Here is a 24,652-nt window from a genome sequence, read left to right on the forward strand (position 1 = left end):
TGTGAGTCAACAGTGTCCCTCCATCAAGGGCTCAACAAGAGACATTTTCACACCTTAGCTTTAGTACCGCTGGTCAGCACACAGGTGGCATCCTCACTGTACAGCACCAGCAAAATGTTATCATGTCACATATTAAGGTACTACTGCACACAGATCAACTGGTATGATGATGCCATTACAGATGCTGCTGCTGTGTTTCTGTTCCCTTGCTTTGTTCAAGCAACACCAGAAGTGTGAATAGCCACAGCGCTGCCATCCCACCCATCTGCAGGTAGGCATACAGCACTGAGCAGATGCTGTGTTTGAGTGGGACAGTATCAGCACTAATACCATTGTTCAAGCTCATAGAAATAAATAAATGACATCTAGTTTTGTCTGCACTGTCCTTGTGGTCACCACCCAGGAGAAAGCCATGATATTAGTGAGACTCGTGTCCACTCTATGTGGACTGGCTGCTCCCACACAGCTCAGATTTCAGTTTCTCTGTGTGAGACATATCCCCTTGCCATGGTCTGGTTGAGTGTGTGGCTTCCCAGGAATAAAAAGAAAGCTTTTCCACTGCTGCCAGTGGTGCTTTAATAGCACAGCACTCAGGGTCTGAGTGGCTGTGGGATGGAGTAGGAACCAGCAGGGGCTTGCAACTGATTCCCACGCAATGCAGATGTACCGAACCTGACAGAGCTCTTGTCTGCTTTGCAGTGGGGATCTAAAGGGGATTATGGCCCTCAAGGTAAAGAGTGAGTGAGTGTAAAAGAGGGAAAGAGAGTACTTAACAACACAGACACTGTCTGAAAGTGTTCAGGGTCTGTATATGAAGTCACAGAATCACAGAACATGCTGAGTTTGGAAGGGCCCACAAGGATCATCGAGTCTCTCTCCTGACCCTGCACAGGACCATCCCCAAGAGTCTCACCATGTGTTTGAGAGTATCATCCGAACAATGCTTGAACTCTGTCAGGCTTGGGGCTGTGACCACTTCCCTGGGGAGCCACACAAGCCAAAAGTAGAGCAAGGTGAGATGTTTCAATTAGTAATTTGCTGGGCTGGTATAGACCTGGGAGTGAAATTTGCTGGACTGCCATCAAGAGAGGTAGCAACCACAGGGAACAGAATTTCTGAGAGCAGCACCTCCTGGTACCTTCCACATCTACATATCTGCTTTCCCTGAGATCTGGGAAAGTAAAATACAATTGATAAATAAACCTGGTATAAACTAAGCCTTCCTCCCAAACAGGTTTAAACTGATCTAAATCAGTTTTTTAATCTAACTTGTTCTAAAGAATTGTGAAGTATGAGAAATCTGTTCCAGGGCTTCAGTATCCTCACTAGGAAGACATTTCACCCCAAACTCTCTTATCTTAGTTTAATTCCATTACTTTGTTTACCTGTTATTATTTGAAGAGTATTGCCACTACTGATCAGTATTCTCCAGGCTCAAAAATTTTTAACTCTTTCAGTTTTTCCCTGTGCTTTCCACATCTTCCATGACTACTCTTAGTTTTCTTTGTACTCTCTCCCAGCCTGGTGTTACCTGCTCTCTTTTTAAGCAGTTCATGTGAACACTGAGCATCAAATAGATGTGGGATAACCCTTATTGTCTAAGATTAGAAAGTTAACTTGTTTTAGATCAGCTGTGAGCCCTTAAGAGCCACACTTTGCAAGCAGTCTTGCATCTGTCACTTAACAATTTCATCTAGAGCATATTACTTCAATTTGCTTGGAAGAAATCATGGGAGAGGGTATCAAACAATTTATTAAGTTATAAGACCTGTATCCTATCTCTTAGGCTTATCGGATCTCTTAGGCTTATATCTGATCTCTTATCAGATATATTTAGTAGAATATGCTCTTGGCATACTTTAAACCCATATCTAATTTATCTTCTTGCTGCATACACAAACTACTTGGTTATTTTTTTAGTATCTTTCTGGAAATTAAAATTATTCCAGCTACTCTACCCCTCTTGTTCACCAAAGATCAGGGCTGGCTCTTCCCTGTTCTAGTCTTCTGAAACCTTGTCTGTCACCTTTGATGTCTCAGATATCCACTGAACCTAATCCTCAGTTATGGAAAAAAACTACTGTCCTCTAGAGTTACATTTTTAAAACATTTTTCTGACATTCAGTATGTCTTCCAGTAAGTTCTTCAGGGAATTCATTCCTCACAAGACTCTGAACCTTCCTTACCAGGCTGTGGCCAGTGATAACCAGACCATACACCCCATTTGCTTGCTCATCAGGTATAATTTTTGGGTTTTTTGAAGATTTTTCAAACTGAATGTTGATTTCATCACTGTCCAGAAAGGAGTCTGGCTTCATCTTTTTCCTTGCATTCCTAAAAAAAAAAAAATAAATCCAGGATAATAATGAAAATCTCGTGAAGTTATATATGTTTTCATAAACTTTATGAAAACAAAAAATTGATGTTTCCTTCTAATAGCTCATTTTAATTTTCCCTGTATCCCTACAACAACATGCATTGTTTCACTGCTGTCATTTGTGCACATCATCCACCTGCTTCTCAAATTCTAGGCAGTATTGCCAACCTTTTGCTGATTTAAAGTCAAACTGAGTGTCTGGGCATCATGAAGTATGGTGTCCCAAAGGGCATCCAATTTTCTGAGCATACTGTCTGGCAACCATGTATTCCAACAGAAAAGGGCTGAAAACCTTCCCCATTTTCCATGTACACCTAAGGATTTGTGTTTACAGAGGAGGTGAGGGAGGAGGGTAGGTTCTAACACACTGACAGAAAAAGACCATATCCAGACAAAGGACAGCGATGTGGATAAATGGCAATAACTGTAGAGCAACAGCATAGCTCAGTCCTGAAGCCAAAGCCTTTGTGGCTCAAGATCACTTGCTGGTAAAATGTCAGCTGATAATGCCTGCCTGATTCTGCTTTCTTTTATATTTATTTAATTTGACCTCTTGTATTAAGAAGCTTCAGCATTTACTCTTAGAAGAGACTTCTACATTGTGTTTAGCTAGTGGATCTTCCAGGGAGCCAGCTAGCCCTTATCTAAGGTCCCTGAATGAACTGCAACAAGTAAAGCTGAGAGGAAAAAAAGGTGGTAACATACAAAACACAAACAGTGTTAATGCACGGCAGTGTAACTGTGTGTTTCAGCCATTTACCTCAGCTCATTCAGGACGTCATCAGATGTGCTGCCATCAATAATGAAAACATCTTCCATGTCATCGTTCAGCAAGTTGCAGGAGTAACCAATATTCACTGCTGTCTCTGGGAAAGATAAACCAGGAAGATGAGCCATCTTAGCAGGCCCAAATTCACCCAAGCCCCTGCCTGTTCCTACTCCATCCCACAGCCACTCAGACCCTGAGTGGCCTTTCTACACACGTGGCAAAAGCTCTCTTTCTGACTCAAAAGAGCTCAGAGCCTTTCAGAGTCAACAATAAGAGAGCCAGGAGAGTCACTTTGATGGATGTAATAGCAAATCTCCCTTAACTGGGCTTCAAAAGGCCACAGGAAAAAAATAATTCTGCCAAAAATAAAAAGCTCAAAACACCCTTTGGCCAACGTGCTTGGAACAACAAAAAACATTTCATGTTGATTCAAAATTTTTTTCCAGGATTTTTAACTTTCCCTCTTGCTACTTCCAGAAAAGCCCTAAACCATAGACCTCAAGAAGAGTATAAAGGCATTTTGTTCATAACATTTTGAAAAACATATTTTGGTATCTTATAGCAAAACTATTGTATTTGGAACATGACAAAATGAAATGTTTAATTTTTCTCAAAAATTGACTGCTCATTTCTTGGATGAAATTATTTGCAAACACTTTTGGCCTCCCTGAAACACCATTGTTTCAGTGAAGTTACTGTTTCTCCAAAAGAATTCACTGGAGTCTATTTACCATTCTTTCCAACTCCAAAAGCCTATGTTTCCTCCATTTCTATTCCGGATCATTAAAGCCAGGACCAAACCGAAACGTACCCAACATCCACTTTGACGTTAAAGTTTCTGGAAAGCAGGACAAGATTTTTTCCAATTTCTTCACTGGGATGGTCAACTGTACTAAAGTGACACCTTTTCAGAGTCAGGGACTATGAGATGCTTATTGTCACCTCTCCAAAGGCAAAGGATGCTGCCTTCACCCTGCTTCCAGCCTCAGGACAGAGTGTAAGGATAGAAACTAACTACAGTTAACTAGTCTAATTCCAGTTAAGAAATTTTGCCTAGGTGGCAATGAAGCAAAGCCCTGTAAGTTTGTCTTATGTGCAGTTTTTAAAGAAGAATGAGAATGCAGGTCTTAGCAGAACCATCCCACCAGTGGGAGAGAAGAGAAGCATCCAAAGCTGTAGTGCCTTTACCTTGCTTATCTCCAGTGAGAACCCATATCTTGATGTTGGCTTTGGCAAGAGTCTCAATTGTCTGTGGGACTCCATCCTGTAGCTTGTCCTCAATCGCTGTGGCACCTAACAGCTTAACAGAAAACAGTGGAGAACTGGTAAGTTGTTAGCAAAGGAGAAAGCATTACCTAGAGGTAATTACTCAAGGAGGCACAAATGAAATCCAGAAATAAGGTTGTACTGCTTTTCATTCTTCCTCAGCAAATTTAGTGTACAGAGCATAACCCTGATCCTGCAGATGTTCTAGTCTCTAATTCCCAGGGCTCTGAAGAATTATGAACATGCATGAAATTATTTGCCAGAATGTTTGCAGACCTACAGGTCTGTGTTCTTCCATGTGTTCCCTTCACAGCATACAGAGCTTTAACAGAGGGACAAAGACAGCTGTGGATCCATGCCCCCAGACCTCCATACGCATCCTCTTGCTTGGAGCTTGCTCCCAGCTATGCTGTACTGCAGCTGTCACATGGCTGCTAAACATCTTCTCTGCCTTTAACAGACGTGTCCCCACTGCTGCTGCTCACAGTCACACACCTAAACCACAGACTGCTCAGAACACAAACCTTCATTGTTTTAAAGTTATTGGTTTTTTCCGCAGTTTGGAAACAACTGGTGGCTTTAACCTGTTGTCAAAGGTTTCACTGTTAGCTCAGGTTTAGACAGCATCTGCTACCACTTACCTCCTGCTACTGGGAGACTAAATTCAGAGGTTGGCTTTAAGCCCAAGATCCCTTCTGGTACCCTGGGATGTCCATCATACATCACCTATGAGCATTATCACCATAGGCAACAGCTCTGATGGAACTTCACTATAGAGTCCTCAAAATTGTAGTCCCCATTTTACAGTAGTCCCTGATCCAGTTAGAGAGAACTTAAATGCTATGGCTTAAAAAGTCATGTCCTGGGAGCACCAGCTCATCCTTGGCAGCCTGAGTCTGAGCTGGAAGCTCAAAGTTGGACATTGATAACAAATGTGCCCAGGGAGAGAGAATAAGAGCTTCCGTTCCCTACCGCCATCATCTTTGTGGAGCTGCAGAAAGGCACAACAGAAGCAGTATTAACAGGCCTTTGGCTTGTCTGTCCACGATCTGGTGTAAAAAAAGCTGGAGTTTTAAAAGCCATGATGCCTTCTTGACTGGGGATGTTCCTTAACTTTTAGGTCAATCAATGATAAATAGTATTTTACTACTATTCTCTGAATCTATCCATGTTCCATCCCTTGTGTCCTTATATCCTTACCCCTCTAGGGGCCCCTAGCAGAAACCTGCCACACAAGGGACTTCTGCTCTTGGACATCAACGAGACCATGATACTTGGCAGTCCTCTACACCTCCACAAGACCCATCTATGTCCTCACTGACTCTGGTTCTCACAAGCCAGGCTCTACACCCACCCTCTGCTCTTCCCACAGCATCTTTGGGAAGTAAAGTCACTCCTGTACAGTGAAGGTTCCTGTGTAAACAGTGTTTTGTTCTGAGCCACGCTTCTTCCTGCTGGTCTTTTCTCTACTCAGGCCATGAGCTTCACGACCTTTTCTTGCAAAGCAGCTGGACACTCCAGCCCCTAAACCTCCAAGTCTTTCCTGCTTTGAACATGCCCCACAGAGCAGTTACACAATTTTTATGGGGATTTTTCACTATTCTATTGAGACCTATTTTCCACTATTCTGTTGAGACCCAGAAGGGCAGTATGCTCTCCCCCCTGGGCTACACAACTTCCAGAGGCCAGCATCTCCTCACACTTGTTTCTTCCCTGGGTCCTGATGGCATCCTGAACACAGAGCTAATGGATAGAAAAAGGGTGTGTTACCCAGGATTTCTGAGATTTCAGGAAAGCACTGCTGCTAGTGCAAAAGCTCAGCTTCTCCTCAGATCCCATATATTCTTTTCATCCATTATTCATGTCTCTAAAACACAGGCAGATCCCCCAGGGCATTTAAAAGCTGTAACAACACTGAGGGAGAGTAGAATGCCTTGAAGATCACAGTTTAGCTCTATTTCAAATTGACACAAACATGTTCATGGGCATCATCTACCCCTCCTGCCTAGGGCTGCAAGAACAAAGGAGATGCTCTCTGAAACCAAGGGGCACTGGGGATTATTCACTGCCTGCCATTTCAAAGGCTGGAAAATAAATAGATCAGCCATTTGCACATACAAAGGATAGCTATGAAATATTTGTGTCCACATCATCTCCCGCAGGCTCTGGTATGTCATTTCCAGAGAGAAAGCTACTCTGACACCCACATGAGTTAAAATAAAACCATTCCCCTGCACTGGTGGCTGACACTCCAGTTACAGGCTCCTGATGGAGGTGCCCATGAACAGCCAGGACTGCCATGCTCTGAACTGCTCCTGTCACACAACCCACTGAGCTGTTTGCAGAGCAATGTTTGCTGAAGTCATACTGAGCTGTTTACTGACAAACCACCATCCTCGCTGCCTCCCCCAGAGCTTGGCCCAGATTCCTTAAAGTACCAACCATTAGGTCTTTTTCAATCTCTTCATATAACTCTGACAGTTTTTCTTCCCGTCCTTCCAAGGCAGTGCTTGCTTCATGGTGGCGCCTGATCCAATCCTGGAAATAGTCTTTCTCCAAGTTTTTATAGGCCACCACAAGTGTCCTCAGACCTTCTCCAGCAAACTCCTGCAAGACAGTGGTGAGACAGAAAGGTCAAAGCAGAACAGTCTGGTCACATGGGCTTACAAAGGATTCTCAGAAAGCAGACTGTAAAAAGTATCTTGCCTAAAGTTTGCAGAGGAAAGGTGAAAAAAATCGCACCTTAGACCACAAAGTTTGGGTTACTTATAAAAAGTAATTCCAGACCACTTGCCATTGCTATTCATGGTCCTTACAAAGAAAAAACTCAAAAGGGCTTTCCTACTTTCTGGCTCCAAAGATTTAAAGTAACCAGACAGTTGTTTCCCAGGCTCGTATTTCTCAACAAAAGGACAAGAACAGCGAGACCTAAATAAACCTTGAACACAGGCTTGAATTTTGGACCTGGGCTCAACGTTTTAAGGGCACAAATTCTGGTTGAAATGCACAGATAAGAACAGCCAGTCATAGCAGCTCAGCAAGTCCTTATAACTGTCTTTTATGATGGATAGTATAGAGCTCAGTGTTTGGTGCAATAGCAGAGATATGTTTGTGAAAATGGAGGTGTTCCCCCAGACTTGAAATAAAGGCACATCAGGAACATGCCACATCCACAGCTCTGTTCTGCCCTTTCCTTTGCCACCAACTTTCTCTGACTCCCCCAGGCAGTGAGCAGAGATGTTTTTTCTATTACACAACCCCACTGGCAAAACTCTCTGTTATCTTGTGCTCTGCAACATTATCAGCAGCATCTGGAATCTCAAGGGAGAGTAAATACTGGTCAAAACATCCCCTTATGTGAATAACAACCTCCCAGTGCACACCATCAACAATATAAAAGGCCACAAGTTCGAGTGACGCTTTTTCCTTACTAGATCTGGAAGAAGAGACCTAAGGCTATATAAATTAATTTCCCTCTCTATTCCATGACTAAAAAATCGGTGCTTAGGTGCTATGTCTGAAATCTGGGGGGTTTGTGTCAACACAAAGTATGCTTCCACACCTGGAGAAAAGGAAATGATCAAATGCAGAGATGTTGTTGAGAAGGAAGCACTTACATTCAGGTGTTCTGTGGTTTCCTCTTTGAGAGATTCGCAGGACGAATTAAGCAGTTCATAAAGAATGGTGTCAGCCCCCTTGCAGTACAAAGTCAAGTCACCTTCTGGACTCTGCACTATGAGGAAGAGGAAAAGAAATGCTACAAATCCCAAGCTGAGGCTTTTGGGATACACAGCCATTTTATGAAAACAAAGACAAGTTTCTAGAGGTGTCTGAATTCTACCAGGTTTCGGCAAACTCCCAGAGAATCAAGACAAGCTCTGCTTAGAAAAGAAGATAGTGTGACTACTGCCCACCTTAGTGGTAGCAGCACAGCAACTGTACCCAGACTGCCTTAGTCTGAGCAGACACTCCTTTGACCTACATTGTTCCTACAGGCAGCACTTCAGGCAGCACATCTACATTCAAAAGTTAAGAACAATTTTTTTTTAGGGGACTGGTCTTACTGCTCCTATTTCTTTCATGAGTAAACTGTAACTACAATATTCCAATTCCCGAAGTAACTAAGTATGTTGGAGGGCTAATAAAGGCTACAGAAAGGGGTTTTGATAATTTCTGCATTTTCTCTTTGGGAAGGTGGGTTTCTCAGTTCATCCTTTCTCCTTTCCTACTTCCTCAGATTTTACTGATAATTTTAAAGTTGCTTAGAAGGCAGGCCTTTCCTGCATTGTAATGAGGGAAGCAACATATACAAAAAGCTTAGTGTCTTCAGAAGGCTGGTGCATCACTGTGGTCCAGATGTGGAAATGTTCTTCCACCTGCTTTTCTACCACTGTTGCTGTGTAATGGAGAAGTCAAGGGAGCCCATCTCAAGCCCTCAAAAGCAAATGTTACTGTGTTATTCAGAGAGCATTGCAAAGGAAGTCTCCTAGAAAAAGGCATCATAGCATAATGAGGGACAGCTCCAGAGCCTAAAAGGTCAGGCAGGAAAGAAAGGAGCAAAGGGAACATACCAATCACAGACATTCGCTTGCGAACATTGTTGAAATCAAGAATAGCCAGAAGTTTGTAGACTTTTGTTTCTCCCATTTCCACAACAGTGATGGTCTCTGGTGTGCGAGCCCGGAACACGAATCCAAAGTTTCTAGCAGCAGTGACAAGGGCTCCCTCGTCAGGAGATTGGGCCTGATACACCAAGCTACCTGACATGAAAGGAAAAAGAGTGTAATGTGGTTTTTGTCTTTCTTCTGAGCTAAACGAATATAAAATCAAAGACATTTTACAGCAGTGATCCCTTTGCTTTTCTGTCTATCCAGAGGTGTAGCACTGAAAAGCACCTTATGTCCACACATCTCCATCAAGTCCCACCAACCCATCCTCCAGGACAGTGCAAGAGGTACCCTAGATTCTTTTGGGGTCTTTAATCACTCTCTTTGGAGTCTAACAGGCCTCACTGAGAGGACAAGTTCCTTGGATTCAACCCCTTCTAGTAATATCTGCATGTATTTTTCGCATTAGTATTTTCACCTTCGATCTGTCAGTTAAGAGCTGTAGCCTTTAAAGCATGGTTTTCATCCTGTCTGAGATTTGAGGAGGCTGACCCAGTGCCTGTGAGAACACTGGGTGAGAGGAGCTAATGAGTCTCCAGTGGATAGGTGCTCTATGTTCTTTGCTTTATGGGACTAGGAGCAGAGTAGAGAAAGAGTGGGGCAAGCATCTGCCACCTCAGGGAAGCTGTGGCACCTGCAATTTCCGCACTCCAGAGATGTGGTGTTTGCGGTAGTGTCAGCTCCACCACAGGAACATACAGAGAGTGGAGGCCCTGGTCCTTTCTCTTCCCATGTGGCATCTCCAAAGACATTGATTTATGTGTAGTCATACACTACAGAAAATCACCAGGGAGCCAAAAGGACCAATAACAGCTTCTGTGGAGAGAAGACATACTGTGGTGCGAGTGAACATAACCACTCAGTCTGGTGCCTCCAACAGTCCTCACCTTCCTTCTTCTCTTCTGGCATCACTGTGTGACAAAGTGAGAGCAGCCGGAAGAACCTGTGCGTCGGGACATCATTCAGCTTCACAGCTTCAACCAGGCTATGGTCATAGAATGCAAACTTTGGGTCAGCCAGCGGGTTGTATGAGAAATCAACCTTCTCTGTGTTCTGCAAAAACACAGCTTGGTATTATTTGTGGAGCTCTTATACGCCTGTCCACCAATGCCTGCCAACACAGCCACTCTCTCCTCCTCACATTTGCAAAGGACCTACCCTGCAGGGCTGCTCATGACAGAGATTGGTGGATCTAAGTGGGAGATCATGAAAGCTATCTAATCATAGGACAGGACAGGCACTAGATGTGCCTTTAAGAGCAGCACGCAGGCTGAGAACCAATGAGCTGAACTGACTCTCTGAATGGCAACTAATGTTCCTACAGGACCTCTGCCAATGGATTTCTACAGCAAAGAAGTGCCTGCCTTCAACACATGCCTTCTTGAAGGCATCATGATCCTGACGTCAAAGGCTGCCTGTGACAGTGCAGTGTGGAAGCCCAGTTTAAAACAATTCAAAAGGCTGTCTTCTCCACCCTATTCTCCCAAAGCAAGAAAAAATCCTGATATGGAAAAAATAGGACAGATGAGTGAGGTAAAGGTTAAACTCCATGGGCATTGCCCATTTTGTCAAAAGACAAGGAGCCCCAAGCAGAGTGGAACATGCTGGAGAAATGGCCAGAAGCTCACAGCATGATGTGTCATGGAGAAATGCATTGCCAAGCCTGTCTGGGACACTTCTGACTCCTGCCCCATCCCTAATGAGCTCAGAGTTTCCAGGATGGGAGTCATCCTTCTGACCTCTGCACGCTGACATCTAGCACTTAGCACAGATCCACACCTCCCACACTCATCTGCACAGCAAGATCCAGGCACAGCAACATCACAGATGTGTGGGTAGCAGGACTCTGCTCCAGAGAGTACCACGGACAGGAGGGTGGGGTGGACAATTGGGAGGAGTTCAGCACAGTGTCCCCAAGCAAGGCCTGGAGGCACAGCACTCAGCACAAACAGCCAATTTCAATGGGTAATTTAAGTTCCCAATGGCCTGAAAATGAATCACTGGAATGAGGAGTGGGATTTTCACCATCTTGCTGTTTGTTATTTGGATTACTGCATGTAGGTTCAGATATTTTAGAAATAAAAACATGTGCATCTGTGCCAGCAAGCAGAGGCTAAAGAGAAATGTGGAAGTCAAATGTTTTCATACTTTACAAAGTCCAGACATAAGAGGAATTTGACAGTGACCTTGTTACTGATATGAACTGAACTCACTAATTCCCCACTAAAGCTTTTATTAACTGCCAAGGTTAATAAAATTCACCAGTGTCGAAGTTTCCAGCAAACTTGGCCAAATACTTGGCTGAGTATCAATGGCCAAATATTCAACAGAAGCTGTGCGTGCAATAGGAAGTCATATAAAGCAGAGGGAACAGTGGGCCATTCCCAACCTGCAGGTTTTAAGCCAGGCTTACTGGAAAGGAATGTAACTGGCAATTCTCTGACATCCAGAGGAGCTGCACATCACTGTTATTAGCATCAAGAGCATCAGCTCTTGCGGGGTCAAGAGCATGAGCTATGCTTTTGTGGGTTGCGTCCACTGGTACTTAGTCAGGTTCCCCGAAAGCACAGATCCTGATAGCACTTAAGCACTTACCTCATTTATTTCTACCCTTTGCCCAGACATATCATACACATCACCTGCAAGCAAGAAAGACCAAGGTTATAGCCACAAATTCTGCATAAGTGCAGTCTCTGAGCTTCTCTACCATGAAAACTGGTTACAGTGTTTCTAAGCAAGTATCTATTGAAAAGGTTTCAGTAAGCATACATATCTTGACATGAGTACTGGAGACTGATGATACATAGCTGTCGCTTTCTATGTTAATCCATGCCAAAAATCCAGAGACTGACAGATCTTGAAATACAAAGCAGTAACCATAAAAATGATTGGCTTTTGGGTAAAGAAGACTTGGCTCAAGCTGAACCCGGAGATGACTTAGCACTAGGTAAGAAACAAAAATGCTTTCAGGGAATGACTTCTCTTGTACCTTTCCTTTTGAATATGACACAAAATCCAGTTCCTGGATCCTACTTGGTTTGCAACAGAAAATGAGACAGCCACAGAAAATGAGTTTTCAAAGCCCGTTCTTCCCACACCTAGGTAGCAAAGCTGCTCTACTGATTTTCCCTGAACTGATGACCTGGTCATAGGAATACAAGACATTTCAGCTCTAGGAAACAGTATTAAAACTTCTGCCTAAAGAAAAGTTTCACTCTGAAAGTCTGGACTGTGCCCAGCCCAGCCAGTCCCAACACTTAACTGAAAAAAAGAGTGAAATGCAATGAATTATGCAATATATAGACTCATATCTGCACCAGCAATCTCAACTGTGACCAAAGTCAAATGCAGTGCCTGTGGGCCTTCACAAAGGCCCTGAGTGTGTAGAAGAAACTTAGATGCCATCTCTCCTGAGAACTTGGTATCAGTTGATATCTTGCAAAATATAGCCAAGAGGTTTTTGGACATCTCCTTCCCTTAAGCCTCCAGAGTACCTTTCCTGACATCAGAACTAAATCATTCTGGCATATGACCCTGAGCAGCAAATCCAGAGAAGTACAATCCTAGGAAGAAGCTCAGCATTTTGCAAAACTATAGGCAGTAGACTGCTTTCTTTCCACATATTTCTCATTCATTTCTTGAACCCATTATGTTAGTGGTGAAATCCACTTTGGAGAAGTCATGGAAGAGATTTCATGATGGAAGAGATTTCAGACTGTTTAGCAGCATTAATGTTAGTTATCACAGTAGCACTGTTAGAGGTGTGGTGGTCCCCAAATATACACAAAACCAGATTCATAGGAAGAAATAACTTCTTTTATTAGATCAGCTGATAGCACAGAGAAAAAAGGCAAACTTCAACAGGTCTGACACAGGCAAAGCAAGCATCCATCTGCAAATAAGCAGCAACTAATTTCTCTGGGGCATCTAATGATGTTAATCAATTAGTCAGTTTCCAAGGTGTTAGTACCTCCTGAGCAGTGTGAAGAAAACAGTTTGAGGCCATGCAATAAACAAGCCTTTAAAATCAATGACTTCTAGGATCTTACTGAGATAACTTTTTTTTCCTATTTTATCCAACTCCCTGCAAACTTTTCTCTCTTCTGGTAGGTGAAGTATATCAAGGCTAAAGACAAAGACCAGGCCATTGACTAGTCCAGCTATCTGAAAAGGATGTGGAAAATTGCTACTCACAACACGAGAAATTGCTGAATGTGAGAGACAACACATGAGAAGCTGACAAAATTTGCAGATAACATGATGAGGGGTGGCTGATTTCATAAGTGGTTAAGAGGGAGTTAGTTATGGGTGTTAAATGTTATGTTTTGTGCAGGGTTAGCAATACCTGGGTAACCATGTCAATAATTCCATAGAAAATGAGATTACCTAGGTAGTGATATCAGAAAAAATCCCCAAATTTGAGTACAGATGTAGTAAATGTGGCGCTTACGGGGACAAAATAATAAAGTGCTGGTTCTGTAGTTTGGATGATAGAGGGGCAGAAAAAGGGAGATAAAAGAATGGTAAAAAGGGGGAAACAAGGAAATTATATTAAGATATGCAAATGATCCAGTCAGGCTGTCCAGGCATCCCTGATGGGCAGCCCTGCACTTGATCACTGCAGTTTCTTACATGACATTCTTCTGGATATCAGAGTTAGTCTCTGTGGACCAAGAGGCATACAATGAAATAAAACTCCGAGAATAAGGCAAACAGATAACATACCGTAGGATTTGCCGTTGATGGAGCACTTATTGAAACACATGATGTTCTGAGTGAGAGTTCCTGTTTTGTCTGAGAAGATGTACTTGATCTGTCCCAGTTCTTCATTGAGTGTAGTGGTTCGAGCCTGAGCCGGTGTATCATTCAGCGGATAATACATTTTACGGTCCCAGTCGATGTAGAAACTGTTACCCAACCGTATAATCTCTACACTGATGAAACAGAAAGAGAAAGTGACGGAATATTCGTTAGTTTAAGGGAAAAGATCTTTATCTTCAGCACCACCATTAACGACTGTAATTAGAAGACAACTTTGAAGGTAATGACAGGTTGAACTCATCCGTCCTTAGATGGCTTGCGGTAAGGGATGCTGAAGATAGTCCCGCTGTTAGGTTTATAGCAAATTCCTTTCCTTCATTTATAAAACAAGATCTTATAAATGTTCTCGGAAAGTTTCAGAAGTTTTCAGACTGAGAAGAGAGGCAGGAGCAGTGGGTTTCACTTAGTGCCATTCCAGGAGACGGTTTCCAGCAAGGCTCTGAGCTGGGCTCAGCCTAGTGCTGGGGGATGAGCACAACCACGTCTCAAACAACACAGAGCTCCACAGCATTTGAGCCATTTCGTCACTCAATACAACCAAAGAGAAGCATCAGCTTGCAGACAATATGGATTTCCACCTTGCTGTTGCTGTGACACACTGGACAGGAATGGTATTCATTCCTCTAATTTACCAACATAAAAGAGAGTCTCAGCAGCAAAGCTGACTGAAGAATGAGGTGCAATGATAAACTAAATAGGGCTACTCAGTCTATACCCCAGCCTCAAGATTTTAAGAGCATCATAGACACATTGCCTACTTGTCACCCCTGCTTGCCTATCTGCAATAACCAACAGAACCCTACATTCTCTGTGAAGAGGCAGCACTCAGACAGCTGATATAACACCAAGTACTATGGACCTTTAACCTAATTACACCTACTTACCTGGCCATCCACTCCTCACAGGAATCCTAATGCCACCTCAAAGAACAGGTGCCCTTTGATGGGCAGTGAAAAGAGCAAGATGCTCACTGTAGCAGGCTTCCAGCCTTCCTCCTATAGCATCCTACAGACCTACACCTCCGCTTTAACTGCAAAATCATCCTCTCCTCTCCCAGGGATCACTGCTGTCCCCACTCCAACCCTGATAAAGCCCTGAAGGCAGCAGAAATAAGAAAATGCAGCATCTCTATGGTTGTGTGCAATCATTCACAAGGGGGTTGCATTTGGATTTAAGGAAAATGCTGCTCCCAGCTAAGGCAAAAGCTAAAACTTTCTTAAGATCAAACGTGAAAGGAGCTTCTGGCACATACCTGACATAGAGTGAAATCGGTACCACTGTGTTTAGAATGATCACATATGACCAGAACATGAGGAAGCCGGAGTAGGAGGCAGAGTTGACACCTTCTGCCCAGGGCAGATACACCTGGAAGTAGTAGCCCTTATCATGCTCCCAGATGCCATTGCCAATGGCTAGGATGAGACACATCAGTCCTAAAAATGCAAAAATCTGAAAAGCAAACAAACAAACCAACCAAATCAAAACTAAACAAAAAGTACTGCATTTTAGAAACAAGGAGTTTATTATGTATAGATTAAGGAAAAGAGCCTAATGAGACTGGGTTGGATAGCCTGAATCACAGGAAAATGTACCTAGGGATGAAGAGGAAAAAACAGTGATGTTATGACACTTTTACCTCACAAGAACAAAACTACACAGTGTACAGAGTATGGCAGTTTGGAATTACAAGTCTTCAAACAGCTGGGGATTTAAATCACAAGGAGACTTCTCAACTAGGGTGATCATGGTCAGTCACCTGCAGAACATTAGACCTAATTAGAGGTGAGTCGGGCTGAGGGTCCCCAAACATCTGACTGCACACTTATAAATAGAAACTGCCTGGAGGACTTTACCTGGCCATTTGCTGGATGCATCATAGTCTTTTTCACAATTTCTGAAAAACAACTAAGGATAACCCAGCACTGTGCAATTAGGAATTCAGCACAGGATATCACTCTAATGATTAAAAGAGTTAATTGCTGACTTAAAACTAATGGTTGCCTTGGTGTCTGCCCTCACAATTTGATTACATTTCCTTTGAGCAAATAGAAAGTAACACTAACCAGTGATGTGTATCCTCGGACTTTAGAGAAGCCTGTTTCCTGAAGCCTAAAGCAACCAGGGGAACAGCAACTGGGAAGCAAATTTCAAAGTGGGACAACTTAGTGAAAACTGGGGCTTGCTTGTGAACACTGGTTTATAGACACAAAAGCAATATGTAGGACATAAAGCATTTTTGATTAAAAGAAGACAAGAATGCGGCAATGTTACTTGAAAAAGAATAAAACAGACTGGGAAGAAGGAAATTTAACAGAAATTAATATAAACTGCAAGGAATGTAGAACTATGAATATCTAACAGCCATAAAGTATCAAGAAAACAAAACAGTAAAGTCATAAACAGGTGTGTGAAAAGCAGATGTGTTAACAGTCAGTCCTCCAAGAGGAAGAAGGAAGAAAGAATAGGGAAGTATCTTTTCCCTATGATGTAACAGATGGAAAAGACAGATTGTGGCCACTGACAAAGAACAACACTACGTGGCTCTATCTGCTAATAAGCATTATTAGCAATGCAGTGAGTCCATGTAATTTAAAGATGGAAGCTTAGAGGAACCAATAAGGTTAATTTTTAACAATGCTTTGAAAACTGGGAAGCCCCACCATCCTGGAAATCTGCTAACATAATTACAATGTTTGTAAGGTAGAAATGGTGATAGTGGGGAAGATAAACTGCAGTTAGTTAGCTTGACACCCTTCCTGGAGAAATAATAATAAAATTATTCTTTAGACATAGACTTTTCCAAACATTTGACATAAAACAACCAATGTAGTAATACAAAAGTGAAGACATGGAATCAACAGGCCGCACAAAAGAGTAATTAGAAATCATCTTTTGCAAGTATAATCATTAGGAAGGAAATATCAGTAAGTTGGGCCATTATGTAAAGGCCACTCAATAACAATCACATTAAAACAGTAATCAACCTTTTCAAAAAACAGTAATTGAGATACAAACACAGAAACCTTGATGGTAAAACTAATATTTGTACTGCTGAAGTAATCTGTGAGAGGAAGAAGGATACTTTTATGGAGCAATATGAATCATTTGGTGAAAAGTTCATGCCTGATCAACTCAAGTTTTAATACCAAGAAGCCACTAAAAAGGAACTGCAGTAAGAAAAGGTGCTGGGCTGAGTTTCAGGGGACATATTTATTTCCCACATGAGTAGTAGCTTTTCTATTTAATTGTGAGAGGCCAAATAAATTACTTGACTTGTGAAACAGAGACAATATTCCTTGCTGGTAAGGAATGCGGTGCAGTGTTTTTAAATATCTGTGACCAGCAGTGAAAATAGACTTCAATCTGTGCTGTTGTAATTATTAGGACTTAAAGATATATGAGAAGCATGACCCACCTTGCTGCCCCACAGGTTAATTATCCACTCGTAGAATATCACAATACATGCAGGCATTTCCATGTATGATTTAGGAACAGAAATACACACAGGGCAAGGCAGCAGCTGAACTTTCCCAAGGTGTCCCTGCCCATGGCTGGGGTGTTGGAACAAGATGATCTTTAAGGTCCCTTCCAACTCAAACCATTCTGTGATTCTATATCACAACAGCAGCTTTTGTCTACAACTGCACTTGCTTTATGCACATTTTGTTCTACGTGCATTTGGCCCTCACCCTTCACAACTCCACTGCAATACTTGTGCTTACACAAAGCTCACTAACACGCTGTTTGCTCTGAGGCAAATGAGAAAGATTGATCCATTAACAGCAGCCCCGGAGATTATTTTCTGTGCAGAGAAACAACTCTGTGCAGGGTGTTGTAATTGTAACCACAGCCCTGCAAGGGAAGGACGTGAAAAAACCCTGATTGTAGGCTTGTGCGTGCTCATGGGGCTTCCCAGCATGAACATCCTTCCTTCCTTCCTGGGTCCTGCTCCTGCACTGCCTACAAAAAATGCTCTTGACTAAGAATTTTATAAAGAGGAGGTGACTTTTCACAAACATTGACAGTTGGACTGTGTATAAAAACTGTTTCAGTTTCTTTATTGGCACTTTGAATTCTGCTCCAGGATTTGAAACAGTAAGTTATATAAGAGATGAAGCTGACAGCCCTCCTTCTCTGAGAACATGCTCCCCTAAGCCTGCTAAAAAGCAACTTTTGGAGAAAAAAGCATTTCTAGAGCTGGCGGGTCCATCGCCAGTGCAGGAACATTAGCTTGTCCCTCAGGTCACTGAGAAACACTTCCAAACGTGAAAAAACAGCTATGGTTGTCATCTGGAAAGGTTTACTCCTGATTAACCCTTGTTGGGGCAGACCAGGGCAACATTTAATGAGGCCTCCGCTGGCAACCTCCTTAAACACTGCTTTGTGTCTGGCAGTTTTATGGACAAATAAATGCAAAATAGCTTTGCCAGTGTTAACATGGAATAAGTTTCGGTACATTTAAATGAGCTATTAATAGCAAGCTGTGGCTGCTTTGTATTTCCAAACTCAAGAGCACAATATACTGCCTGTTTTTATGACTGCTCTCTGTAACCTCTGACCACCCAGTGAGCTCGAAGGACCCAGTGCCACATCCCCTGAGGTGTGCAAAGAGCCTGGTGCTAAAGAAGGTAGGACAGAGCTTCACTTAGACATCAAAATTTTAGGTTCCTTAAAAATGTGTAAAGGAGATAAACACACCCTTGGCTCCTCTAGCGCCCCAGAGCCCAGGCAAAGGCTGATGCAATCGGCTGCAACTTGCTCAGTTTTTTAAAATGGAGCCAGGAGGTAAATTCATCTCATTTGTGTTTATGAAGAGAGGCCAAACAGACTGAAAACTCTGGGTGGGATCCTTGGCTTGTGAAAGGAGATTTGGCAAATCTTAATCGAATGTTAAATTCCAAGTTCTCTATTCAGCTTTTCTCTGCTCCATTTCTGTGCCCTGCAGATCCCTCACAGCCCATTATCCACTCCAGCCAGAACATAGCAGGACATCTAAGGAAATGTGAAGTTTTTAAAATGCTTGCAAAGTTTTGAATGTAAGAGGCCCAAACCTTGCTTGTTTTTGCTGTCCCCTTAAGGGGAGGAAGGGAAGAAAACACTGGGGAAAACAAGCTGATGATCATAATAAAGATTTTCACTTGGCAGAGATTGGTGCAAGGTTACTAAAGTCAAGGGCATGTCCTTACTGTACATGGAACAAGGACTCAGGAGGGACTGAAGATGACCCTGGAATGGCTCTCTGTGCTGTGGCATTACAGGGCATCCCTGGGCCCACCTAGAGAACTTTTGGGATCCTGAGAAAAAGGCAAGAAGACAGGGGATGAGGTAAACTGGGAAAGTTGGAGAATGGTGCCATCCTGGAAATGTTTGTTCTCTAAGCCCCAGTGCTGAGGTCACAGAAGGCACGGAGAGCTCAGGATAGCCTTGCTGTGATGGACAGACTGGTGTTGGATGCCTCCTCCAGGGCTTCCTCCAGTGCCTGGGGATGGATGCTGGCCCCAGCTGGCTATGAAGTTGGTCTGGAGAGCAACAGCAGGAAGGAAGAAGCAGCAACAGTGATCATCAGACCCTCCTAGTGTCATAAACTGAAGGTGTTGGAGCATGCATGACAAACTTGCACCCAAAGGAAAATAAAATCTGAAACTAACGACCTTTTCTTCAAGCAACATTGATTGAAGTAGTGTCAGAGTGTATGTCCTCCTTCCCTGAGTGGCTTTAAAAATCAAGCAGTAAAATCTCGGGAGAGTTCATAAAAGAATCACTATCTCTGCCTGGAAGTATTTGCCATTTGTTAAAACCACTGATGAGCTTAACCCTCAAATTAGATCTGTTTTTCAATCTGAGAAGAGTGCCTGCTATATACGATTAGTGTTCTCAAATTTCCCACCTGCTAAAAACATCAGTTTCTGAACATTAATGAGACCATGTCTAATATTTTATCCTAACATGTTAAGTCAGAAGCTGGCATCATGTAAATTAACAAACTCAATTATCAAGTCCTATGCAGATACCACCAGAGATGCCACGAGATCAGAGGGAAGAGGGAGAACAGCTGATAAATAGAAAATGACAAAATTACTAGGAGAAAAAAGGCATTTGCAGGTTTCAAAATATTTCTTACACAAAAATGCAGAGCAAGGGAGAGCAGAGAAAATGACAAGCTCAGAAGAAAAGTCTTTAATTCTGCCAATGTAACTGCCTTGCTTTGCAAGATGGGCTGACAGAGGCGCTGCTGAACTCGGTCTGCTAATAAATTATTACGTCATTTTTCTTTTTATCATTAGTCACTTCTGATATTTCCTCATCTGTGTGGGCAAAGAGGTGGAGCATCTGGAAACGATGAACACGTCTGAAGAAATGAAGACACATTAATCAGGCTTACCACCATCACAAGGACATTCATGAGCCGATCGATGCTTGTTCGTTTAAAAGTTGTTTTTCCACTGTTCTGCATCAGTTTGGTGTCTGGCCCTGGAGATGAAACATACTTGTTAATTTTAGTAATAAAGCTTAGCTGTTCTAAAGCTGATTCCCTCTGAGGCCCCACTGTGCCTTCCAGCAAAAATGACTATTGCAGTTTTCTTGAAGGCAGGTATGTACAGTTTGCAGTGCTGGTAGAAAACTTGGGCAGAAACAGGTTAAGTCATTTGCCCGAGATTATATGGGGATAGTCACATAAAACCATTAATTCTGGACTTTGACTCTGCTCTCGTCTTTCAACATTCAATCCCCCCTTTCAGGTTTAATTACTTTGCACAGAATACCTGATACTGCTATGTTATTGGTGACATATTATACATTATCTCACATGTCTGGAGAAGTATAGGAACAACAGAAGGACTATGCTCATAAAAAGCATAGATCTAATCAATAATAATATTGATGACCCTGATATTCCAATATGGGTTAAAGTCACATAGAAATGATAAGGAATTTAATTGAATACACTTGACAGAATTCTTAGCCAGATTTACTCCTTACATTCTTACTGATCGATCAAGAGTCCCCTCCTGTACTTTGCTGCATGCATTTCTGAAATAAAAAACTGTGTTGTTCTTGTACTTGGTAGAAACACATTTTCCAAAGAGGAAATTACTTGATTCCTCTGTGCCTGCTGGGTGTGATGTACTTCCATGATAGTGCTGCTCTACTCTGCAATTCACATATCAGTCTTTCTACCTACCAGCATAAATAACGAGTCCAAAGCACCACTCTGTGTTCCTGATAGTACAGCCCCTCAGCAACATCTTCTCATTGTCCAGGGCATACTTTTCTCCCTGAAGAGTAAGAGTGCCTGTGAATTTATCCAGTTTGTTATTTGGTGCTTCACATCTGACTTCACCTATAAAAAAGAAGGTAAAAGCACAAATGGAAATCTTGTCCCAGAAAGATGTCATCAATACCTCATTCCCAGCTGTTCCCCAGAGACAGTATTTGACTTAGCTGCAGTCAACTCCAGATCCTGTCATTCCTATTCTGTATCTTACTTACTCATCATTTGTGATGTTGCTCCTTCCCCATCTTCCTGTCATAATCCAATGGACCACAATGAATTTAATTTATCCCATTCTTTGAACATGCCAGTGTTTTATTGGTAGAGTACAAAACAAAGTTTCCACAGCTTTTATGTGGGTGAGAAGAAATGTTGAACCAGCAACATAGTTTTAATCCACTCACAGCGAGTTCATAGTGTAGGATGTCACTGGATAACTTTAGCTAAAAGTGCTGACATCACCTTTTTTCCTATTTCATTTTCTCTCAAACTGCAGGAGCCCAAGCGAGAAAAATCATAGCCCAAAGGCTGCAAAAGAGTAATTAACTGAGGTGTCTTTGTTCACTGTTTTTTAATTTCATCTGTTTTATAACTCAAGTCCCAGTGGCACATAAAAAAATACTGCTACCTTCTTGGGCCAAGCAGTTGATGCTGTAAGTGACCGGAGTGTCTTTTTCCATGCTCTGTATTTATTTTTTGTAATAAAATGTATTCGGACACCTTGACATAAAAATTACTATTTAAATTACTATTTAAATCAACAGTTGCACCTGACATTTAAAGATTCAAAGCAGAGCCCTGTGGATGTATGGAAAAAAACTGGAAAATACAAATATGCCTTACTGAAAGGGAATCCAAGAGTTCAGTCTGTTCACTTAATCAGCAGGAGCATTAAAGTTATTTTGATCACAGCCTGAAAATACCTACATAAAGACTAGCATTTGCAGAGAGTACAGCTCTTCCAGCTATTCTCAGACAAAACACATCAGGCTTAAGAGACTGGAAACAAAATTCAGAGAAGTCCAGAAGAAAAGTGCAGCTTTAAGTATCATGATAGTCTTCACCACTATATATTCTAAAATCAAAAATGAATGTTATTTTCATAGAAAAGTAGCTCTACTCTAGGGCAGACAAACTGTCTGACTGGAAAGATGAAATGACTAGGAAATTTAGCGACACGTGACATCAGAGCTCATACTATGTTGATCTTCTGTTTTATCATCTGGTTAGTCCAACAACAACCAGACCTGTACCCCATCGTTACTGAAAGCCTGCAATAGCCAGACCCACCTCACTGCCTCCCTTGCAATCCTTGAAAAGCACAAAGGAAACAGAGGCTTTGCACTGCAACCTGAAACAGCACAATGAGACTTTGGCAAACCAAACCCAGGGCATGATCTCCCAGCAGGAACAGCGCCTCTGTGGTGGGACAGTGCTCATGTGAGCACCTTGAGTCTGCTCTCCTGTAAGCGAGTGAGTCTGGGTTGATTTTGGGATCCGAAGAGATTCGTCCAGATGAGACAAATCACAAAAGAGTGAGAAGCTCTACAGATTCACCCAATCGACCCAGCAACTGCAGCTGAAGATACCACAGCAAGACACATGCCTCCTGTCTCCCTCTCCCACTAACAGCAATAAGATACCTGGAGTGTATTTCAGTTGAAAGGTTAAATACTACCAAGTCAACATGTGATAAGTAGTAGATAACTGAAAAGTATTGTTTCTTTCCTCATCTCCCAGTTCCCTAAATCAAATAAAGAAGTTCAGTGTTTTGCAAGCATCTTCCTTATCTGAACCATCACTATGTCAAACAAACATCATAACTCACATTAAGCATTCCACTGAGTGCCTGTATTAGCTGCTCGACCCTTTCCTCTCTTCCTGTCTTAAAAAGTAATTAGATAAAGAGTTACATAAATATTTAAATATTCTGCAGAGGTTTGCTAAGGGAAACGCAAGGTTGGGTCTGATTCCAGGCACTCTTCCCAGTACACTGTCAAATATAAATCATCCTGGGAAACATTTTATTCAGTTTAAGTATTGTGAGGAGGCCACTTTTATTTACAACATAACTAAAATAGAGATCCACAGAATAAATAAATATCTGATAAGAAAATTTGCAATTTTCCAAAATATTTTTAAACATTTTTTAAATAAGCACTTCCAAGAATGCAGTGCTCTCAGATAAGCATTACACTGAAAATGCTTGAGAAATTATTTTAGATTAAGATTTTGCTTACAAATTGATAGACACTGCAGCCTGTTCTGAAAAATAATTAAGGCATGCCACTCCTATTACTAACATAAAGCATCTAACTGCATCTGTAAAAACACATTTCTCAAGACCTAAAACACTGAGAACCTCAGCCATTACTTCAGAGAAACCCTGATGTACTGAGCTGATATTCAGCAAAGACCACACACACACATTATTGCCTAAAACCTCAACAAAGAAGGCAAAAGAAACTGTACCAGAGACAGTGCCAGCTTTATACTCTTTGCCACATCCCCACCACCTGTCCTGGAATCATCAAAAAGATTTTTTTAAAAATTATTTTCCTCCTTTATCTAAAGTATTTCCTGAGAGCCTGCAATCCTTGAGACGTTCCAAGGACAGCAGCACTCACTCCAACCCTTTCCATACCGACTATCCCTGTAATCCTGTCCTCGTATCTAAGCCAGCAGGGCACTGCAGAACATGACTAACATCACTAGGTCTGTTCCCTCGTCCTCTCTCCACAGGCAGATGATGTGTGAGCATGGAGCATTCTGGTTTTGACAGATCTGGCTCCTTTCTGTGTATGTGCTGCTATGCACTCCCAGGTATTCAATGTGTCCCAGGACACATGGCAATGGTTCAAGTTGCAACAGGAGAGGTTCAGAGTGGATGGTAGGAAACATTCCTTTGCTGAGAGGGTGATCACACACTGGAACAGGCTTCCTGGAAGGGTGATCGATGCCCCCAAGCCTGTCAGGTTTAAGAGGCTTCTGGACAATGCTCTTAAAAACCTCCTTTAGCTTTTGGTCAGCCCTGAAGAAGTCAGGCAGTTGGACTACATGATTGTTGTAGGTCCCTTCCAACTTTTATTCTATTCTGTTCTCTCCTATCCTATCCTATCCTATCCTATCCTATCCTATCCTATCCTATCCTATCCTATCCTATCCTATCCTATCCTACCTTATCATATCCTATATTTGATATACAAAACAGCACAAAAAAGGACACGTTTCCTGTTAACCACATCTGCATTGCCTGCCTTTAAATATTTTTAAATGCAGTCTTTATTGCGGCATTGAGAGAGGAGAGGAATGCTCTAGGCTGGGAAGAAGTCACCTGTCCTGTGTGCACAGAGTTAGTCCTCAGGTCTGTGTGGTGACTGGAAAGTGCTGCTGCTCAGAAGATAAATGTAATGGGTGCATCAGCATTGCTGCATCAATGTAAAAGTGCAGTGTGAGAATGTTTTGAGATCAGAACTAAG

At 42.2% G+C, this 24,652-nt stretch overlaps 1 protein-coding gene across 6 annotated transcripts in view; it reads right to left on the minus strand.

Annotated features, from left to right (window-relative positions):
• The window catches only part of LOC127478637 (phospholipid-transporting ATPase FetA-like), a 91,264-nt gene that overhangs the window by 11,068 nt on the left and 55,544 nt on the right, over positions 1 to 24,652 (minus strand). For all 6 annotated transcript variants that reach the window (XM_051804605.1, XM_051804607.1, XM_051804602.1 and 3 more), the window contains 12 exons: positions 21,084 to 21,242; positions 20,283 to 20,371; positions 15,153 to 15,349; positions 13,805 to 14,013; positions 11,675 to 11,718; positions 9,967 to 10,132; positions 8,984 to 9,172; positions 8,030 to 8,145; positions 6,855 to 7,019; positions 4,335 to 4,446; positions 3,138 to 3,243; positions 2,187 to 2,334 (listed from right to left, as the gene is read on the minus strand). In XM_051804605.1, coding sequence (XP_051660565.1) covers positions 2,187 to 2,334; positions 3,138 to 3,243; positions 4,335 to 4,446; positions 6,855 to 7,019; positions 8,030 to 8,145; positions 8,984 to 9,172; positions 9,967 to 10,132; positions 11,675 to 11,718; positions 13,805 to 14,013; positions 15,153 to 15,349; positions 20,283 to 20,371; positions 21,084 to 21,242 — 1,700 coding nt within the window. The remainder of the gene's footprint in view (positions 1 to 2,186; positions 2,335 to 3,137; positions 3,244 to 4,334; positions 4,447 to 6,854; positions 7,020 to 8,029; positions 8,146 to 8,983; positions 9,173 to 9,966; positions 10,133 to 11,674; positions 11,719 to 13,804; positions 14,014 to 15,152; positions 15,350 to 20,282; positions 20,372 to 21,083; positions 21,243 to 24,652) is intronic.

The sequence above is a fragment of the Manacus candei genome, unplaced genomic scaffold, assembly GCF_025592945.1.
Source record: "Manacus candei isolate 608988 ecotype Guabito, Panama unplaced genomic scaffold, ASM2559294v1 h1tg000061l, whole genome shotgun sequence".
NCBI classification, from domain to species: domain Eukaryota; kingdom Metazoa; phylum Chordata; class Aves; order Passeriformes; family Pipridae; genus Manacus; species Manacus candei.